The sequence below is a fragment of the Conger conger genome, chromosome 17 (assembly GCF_963514075.1).
Source record: "Conger conger chromosome 17, fConCon1.1, whole genome shotgun sequence".
Classification (NCBI taxonomy): domain Eukaryota; kingdom Metazoa; phylum Chordata; class Actinopteri; order Anguilliformes; family Congridae; genus Conger; species Conger conger.
Genome location: NC_083776.1, coordinates 7,314,567 through 7,322,066, shown reverse-complemented (window position 1 = coordinate 7,322,066; position 7,500 = coordinate 7,314,567). Strand labels below are relative to the sequence as shown.

The following is a 7,500-nucleotide window of genomic DNA, read 5'->3' as shown; positions in this document are numbered from 1 at the left end:
GTCATGATTATTATTATTTAAAATGTAAATACTTCGCTTTTTACGTTCTGCCGGGTGTTTAGAGGATACCTGATGCCTTTGTTGGTGAGTTTGACAATGAAAGTGCGCGGTGTCTCTGGTGTGTGGAGTGGGTTTGGGGTCAGCGGGTCGTGTCAGGCTGCGGGAGGATCGAGAGCCGTCCGTGTGCGCCCCACTCGCTCATCCGCGCATGAAATTATCCCGCTAATTATCGGAGCCAGCGAACCGGCGATGCGTCTCACCTGACGATGTCACGCTGTAATTAATGACCTGGTTTGAAATGACTCGGGCAGCCATGAAGCTAAAACGCTTTGCTTTCACCAGGATGGAACAGATTTGGGCTCAAAGGATCAACATATATTGTGTGTATATTTGCGGTGCATTTTAAATACATGGCAATATATTTTTTATATATATATATATGTGGAATAGGATAGTCTCTGCAAACCAGTGGCTCTCCATCCTACAGATGGCTCCATTAAGAAGACATGTTGGTACATCACTGTAATGATGTGTTCCTTAATGGCTAAATGAACGCGAATCATTAAGGCTTTTAATTACACAATGCCTAATGCTTTGTGTATGAGACATGACTATTTCATCATTGCTGTTCCCCATCTCCAGCTCAGCTGTCAGACACATCACTCTCTAGGGATCCCTGCTTGGCACACTTTTACACTGATCCTCGTAGTTACGGGAAATGAATGTATGGGTTTTTTACATTCATATCTGGGAAATAAAAATACAGTTAAAGTTTTTTGTAACAATGAAATGTCTGCAGATGGGACAGTGAGTGGTGGTTGTAGTTGTGGTTGTTGTGGTGGTTGTTGTGGTGGTGGTGGTGATGGTGGTTGTTGTGGTGGTTGTTGTTGTTGTGGTGGTTGTGGTGGTTGTTGTTGTTGTGGTGGTTGTTGTGGTGGTGGTGGTGGTTGTAGGTGTGGTTGTTGTGGTTGTTGTGGTGGTTGTTGTGGTGGTGGTGGTGGTGGTTGTAGGTGTGGTTGTTGTGGTTGTTGTGGTGGTGGTTGTTGTTCAGATCAGAGCTGGGAGAGGAGGGTGACCCAGTGCAGAGCTCTGCTGCCAAAAGCCCTTGAGTCAAACTCGGCTTCAATGGAATGGAATCAACTGCCTCCGTTAAACACTTCAAAAGAGCAGTGAAGGAATGGCTGATGAGTTTAGAAATCGGAAATATCGATGTGGCCTTTGAGTGTGTATGTAGTGTAATGTACAGCGCGTATGGTCCTTTTAATGTTGGTGACACATGCATTCCGCCCTGCCTGTGCTGACCAAGGCCTTGTGCAGCAAAGACCGCAGTGGAAATCAGTCATCGAGACTTTACCGTGTTGTGTTCCCTCCATAATTGTACTACGTATATGCTTGTTCGCTCAGGGCTACTCACACTATGTCGATTTAAAAACATGTCAAATAAAATCAATCAATCAATCAAAATGGCCACCTCCATGACCTGCCTTCATGCGCCACTGAGCTGTTGCCATCGGGATCCATGGAGCTGGGAAGCAGGAGGCGTCTCCAGCTGGGCTTTTAAATGGCTCAGATCAGCTACCAGCCCAGACAAACTACCAGCACTAGCTGGTTGACCAGCTCACATCCAGCTAGACCAGCTTTATGACCAGCTTGGTCATGCAGGTTGACCAGCTCACATCCAGCTAGACCAGCTTTATGACCAGCTTGGTCATGCTGGTTGACCAGCTCACCTCCAGCTAGACCAGCTTTATGACCAGCTTGGTCATGCAGGTTGACCAGCTCACCTCCAGCTAGACCAGCTTTATGACCAACTTGGTCATGCTGGTTGACCAGCTCACATCCAGCTAGACCAGCTTTATGACCAGCTTTCAAGCAGGGATTGACTCTAGACACCAGGCCTCTGTGTTAACATTGTTTCTGGGGTAGAATCCTGCTTGAATTCATCCAGGAGCCACATCAGCAGCTTTCTGGTCTGTGTGATCTGTAGCTGAGTAACAAAGCTATAGGAGGTACCACGGACATGCGTAATACAATCAGGCAATCAGATTTATACGGCTGAGAAGTGATGTTTATGTAATAGTTCAGAATGAGGTGGAAAGCTTAATCTTTTAAGTCTTACGGTTTTGCCTCATTTTGTCCTGCCCATCTGGTGAATATTCAAGATATAACTCACTCCTTTATATCCAGCTTGACATTAAGTTGAGTGCTAAGTGCATTTCTGAGTACAGTGAAATCTTTCTATCCATCCTTGGCTCAGATTCTGGGCAGTGGAATGTAGCGGAGACATTAAATTGGAGAATTAGATCCCCACTACATTCCAGCTTTGCAATTTCATTTTATTTAATTCCCGGGAACCTTAATCTCTGTATTAATGAAGGAGTTGGCCTACTGCTCAGGTGCACAAGGTGCCATTTGATGAGATGATTCTCACGTTTGCACCCGTAAAAAACGTCTAATCCAGTCGAGGGTGCTGGAGAGCTCTCCCTGCCCTTGTACATCACACAGTTTCATCAGCTTCAGTCAGTGATTTCATTCCCCAGACTGTCATTTACTTCCATTCTTGTTTTTTTCCCTCCATCAACTGAGCTCCATCGGGCGCCATTTTGTGTCTCCAGTCCGTGAGCGTAAAAGAGGCCTAATGTTGTGATGTTAGGGGGGTGCGCTGAATCCGAAGACTCTCTGATCGTTTCTGTGAATTAGAGGCAACAAGGGCCTTATCTCTTTCTGGTTTCCATGCCAACTTCACGCCTTAATTACTTAATTAGCAGTAACATTAACACCATCTGACATCCGGAATGGCAGCCGAAGACTGTTTTTGTGTCCCCACATGAAGCTTTTCACTGTGTGATCTAGCACGTATATGAGAAAAGCAGTGTCTATATAGAGCCACTTAGCTCTGCAGCTTGGGTGACTGCTAGATACAGAAGCCAGCACTCCAGGACCAGAACTGAACCAAGCGCTGTAAATGAGCCCTGCAGTATAACAGTTTTTATGGCTGGTGATGTTTTGTGATGGAAACGCTCAGTAATCTCCCATTATCTCAAGGCATCCCTGGCAGACCTGTTGAGAACCACTGTGACAGGACACAGGTCCTAGAGTCCCACAGCAATTCTGCTGCGAATATAATGCTAATGGTTTATAGCAAGCAAAGCTATGGTTCTGTGGAGATTTCAAGACTGGACTGTACAGGGACCACCTCATACTGTAGTGACGCTGTCCTCATATGTCAAGCAGGAGGGGCATTAAGAGGTATTGGGGGATATCAGGGGGTATCAGGCAGGGGGGCATTGAGGGGTATTAGGGGGTATCAGGGGGTATTAGGCAGAGGGGCATTAAGGAATATTAGGGGGTATAAGGCAGGGGGGTTTCAGGGGTATTAGGGGGTATAATGCAGGGGGGTATTGGGGGGTATCAGCAGGGGGGCATTCAGGGTTATTTGGGGGTATCAGGCAGAGGGGCATTAAGGGGTATCGGGGGTATCAGGCAGAGGGGCATTAAGGGTTATTTGGGGGTATCAGGCAGAGGGGCATTAAGGGGTATCGGGGGTATCAGGCAGAGGGGCATTAAGGGGTATTAGGGGGTATCAAGGGGTATCAGGCAGAGGGGCATTAAGGGGTATTATGGAGTATCAGGGGGTATTAGGCAGAGGGGCATTAAGGGATATTAGGGGGTATCAGGCAGGGGGCCTTAGGGGGTATTAGGGGGTATAAGGCAGGGGGGCACTAAGGGGTATTAGGGGGTATAAGTCAGGGGGTATTAGGGGCTCAGTAATCAGTACAGTGCTCTCACAGGGAACAGGAGTAGGGGCTCCTTCACTACGCGTCTGGCAGATGATGAAGGGCTACACTGATCTCTGCTGTGTGCACTGGCAGCCTGCGTTCTCTGCTGGAGCGAGTCGTTTGTGAGATTTATACAGAAAGGGGAAGAATGTTGAAGCGTTATTAAGGGCAATGCGCCATCAGAACGTGTGCTGAGCATAAACACTGATTGTACGTAAGCACAGCCTTTTAACCCAGCTGATTAATGGCCCCATGCACAGGCTGGTATACTGGTGTAGGAGACACAGTGCACAGGCTGGTATACTGGTGTAGGAGACACAATGCACAGGCTGGTATACTGGTGTAGGAGACACAATGCACAGGCTGGTATACTGATGTAGGAGACACAATGCACAGGTTGGTATACTGGTGTAGGAGACACAATGCACAGGCTGGTATACTGGTGTAGGAGACACAATGCACAGGCTAGTATACTGGTATAGGAGACACAATGCACAGGCTGGTATACTGGTGTAGGAGACACAATGCACAGGCTGGTATACTGGTGTAGGAGACACAATGCACAGGCTGGTATACTGGTGTAGCAGACACAATGCACAGGCTGGTATACTGGTGTAGGAGACACAATGCACAGGCTGGTATACTGGTGTAGGAGACACAATGCACAGGCTGCTATACTGGTGTAGCAGACACAATGCACAGGCTGGTATACTGGTGTAGCAGACTCAATGCACAGGCTGGTATACTGGTGTAGCAGACACAATGCACAGGCTGGTATACCGGTGTACCAGTCTCAATGCACAGGCTGGTATACTGGTGTAGGAGACACAATGCACAGTCTGGTATACTGGTGTACCAGTCTCAATGCACAGGCCTATACACTGGTGTAGCAGATACAATGCTGTTAATGGGCATGTTGTTAAACCTAACCCATACACAGTCATGAGAACTCATTTTATAAATTTTTTATTTTAATCATTTTTACTGGCCAAACTCTCCAGGAAAGCGATACAGAGACTCCATTCGCTCTGCTCAGCAATAAAGTAAGCACGTTGACACATTTTGTGATTTGTTGCATGTTGTCTGTGATTATCTCGTATGTCTCTGTAGTACATGTTGAGTTCCTGAATACAGGCCTGGTTGTTGTGTTCGGGTTTCTGAGCCAGCAGTCTCCTGGACACACATACAGGGACTGGGGCGAGATTATATTCTTACGCAGGCAGTGGGCAAAGCGCGTGTTCGTACAGACAGCGGGATTAATCTGGATCAGCCTTCCTGACGGTGGGGAATTCAGACGGTCCAATGCCCAGTTAAATGGAGCTGACTGTTTTCCATTAACTGAATGCATTTTCCACATCTCTATGTGCTGACACATTTGAAACAAGATCAAACCAGCACAGAAATGTATTTCAATCTAAAATAATTACATGACTGACCCATGCCTGGGAAACACAGCCATGGTTAAGTATGTTTCCACTTACCTGGAGTGCCATCTATGCATCCAGATAGTTTCAGTGAGGTTTAACGAGTTTTCTATATTCAGTTCAATGACCCGTTCCGTTACATTGGAAAAGTCTACAGCAACGACTTTGCAAAACTCTCAAATCTCAGCACAGGTATCTGGATGGGTGGACAGTTCTCTGGGTAAGTGGAAACTTTAATTTCATTGTTGGGTGAACGGCCCTTTAAGGTTCCTCCTGTGCCAGCCTGATGTCAGAATGCACCGTGAGCGTAGGCAGACAAGGTTTGGGCTGGACGTGCTTTGGTCCTGATTTGATCGATTGGCTTTGCTGCAACCTTGGTGTATTAAAATCAGGCATGAAAAACCTTTTTCCTCTGAATATTTGTGGATTCCCTTGACGGCTCGGCGTGTTTCTGTCAGAAGACACAGAGAAGACGCATGGGGCCTGTTCGCTCACAAGGACACGACGACCTGAACAGCCCCCAGACTGAACCAGGGAGAGCCTGAACACTCTTACTGCAGCCCCCAGACTGAACCAGGGAGAGCCTGAACACTGTCCATTACTGCAGCCCCCAGACTGAACCAGGGAGAGCCTGAACACTGTCCATTACTGCAGCCCCCAGGCTGAACCAGGGAGAGCCTGAACACTGTTACTGCAGCCCCCAGACTGAACCAGGGAGAGCCTGAACACTGTCCATTACTGCAGCCCCCAGACTGAACCAGGGAGAGCCTGGTCTCATTACATCATCATCAGTATCAAACGCTGAGGCCATTTTCAGGCACTTTCCACCCATAACGAGTCTTGTAACGAGACTTCAAAAGATTTTTCTTAAAGAGTGGAAAATATTTGCTTGTTTTAAGTTTTACGGTTTCATTTTCTTTGGCAAATCTTGAAATGAGTCAGAACTGGCTCACCTCATTGGAAATATTTTTTTTCTTATTTATCCCCCCAAAAAAAAGCTGTAGAAACAGAATTTAAGTCTTAAGTATAAGACTAAAACACTTATGAGGTTGACTTGATAGATGAGTGTTGAGCCCAGTGTCTGTCACAGCCAGCACAAAATGGCCGCCGGGTCAGTCTCATTCGTTCCCCCCCTCTTGTGTCTCGCAGGAACTCTTTACGGCGGAATGCAAGTTCAAAGAGTCGGTGTTTGAGAACTACTACGTGATCTACTCGTCCATGCTGTATCGACAGCAGGAGTCGGGCAGGGCCTGGTTCCTGGGCCTCAACAAGGAGGGCCAAGCCATGAAGGGCAACCGCGTGAAGAAAACCAAACCAGCTGCACATTTCCTGCCCAAGCCATTAGAAGGTACGTCACCGTGGGGTGCCTGAGAGCAGACCTGCAGCGATTACATTACATTACCGTTATCTATCTGACGCTTTTATCCAAGGGGACTTTCGGGTGGTTAGACTGAGCAGAGCAATGTGGGGTTAGGGGGGACAGGGGTTTTTAATCTCAGCAGTTTCGACTTTTAGTTCGATTTCGAAACTGACCGAAAATGAGCCATTTTGTAAATGATTTAAAAGAGGCATCTGAAGCTCAACGATGGGGCTGTAAAAAGTGATATCCGAGCAGATGATTCATTTGTCTTCGAGGTCAAAGGGTTACCAAGTGACAGACAGGACATGGGGCGGCTGGCCCCGACACACACACACACACACACACACACACACGTACACACACACTCACACTCACTCACACACACACAGACACACACACACACACACACACACACACACACTCACACTCACTCACACACACACACACACACACACACACACATACGCACACGCACACGCACACGCACACACTCATACACTCACACACACACACACACACACACGCACACACACACATGCACACACACACACACACACACACATACACGCACGTACACACACACACACGCACACACACACACACTCATACACTCATACACTCACACACACACATGCACACACACACACACACACACACACGCGCACACACACACACACACACGCACACACACACACTTAATTGAACCGTGTAAAACATGAGATGCTACAAATCTTCCCAGAGGATTTGTGGGGTGTCCCTACATGCACTGCTCCCCCCCAACGTGAGTTATGGCCGTCTTCCCTCGGACGCGTAATCTGTGATGATCTGCGGCTCCATAATTCATAGTGGCCGTTATGAAAGAGGGGAGAAGCCACGTGTCTGTGGCTGAGAGACACTGGTCACAGGGACAGCAGTCCGTCCCTCCTGCTCCCTGCCT

The 7,500-nt window shown here is 47.6% G+C and overlaps 1 protein-coding gene across 2 annotated transcripts in view; it reads left to right on the top strand.

Annotated features, from left to right (window-relative positions):
- fgf14 (fibroblast growth factor 14) overlaps positions 1-7,500 on the top strand; it is a 169,192-nt gene that overhangs the window by 149,954 nt on the left and 11,738 nt on the right. For both annotated transcript variants that reach the window (XM_061226163.1, XM_061226164.1), the window contains exon 4: positions 6,353-6,551. In XM_061226163.1, the coding sequence (XP_061082147.1) occupies positions 6,353-6,551 (199 nt within the window). The remainder of the gene's footprint in view (positions 1-6,352; positions 6,552-7,500) is intronic.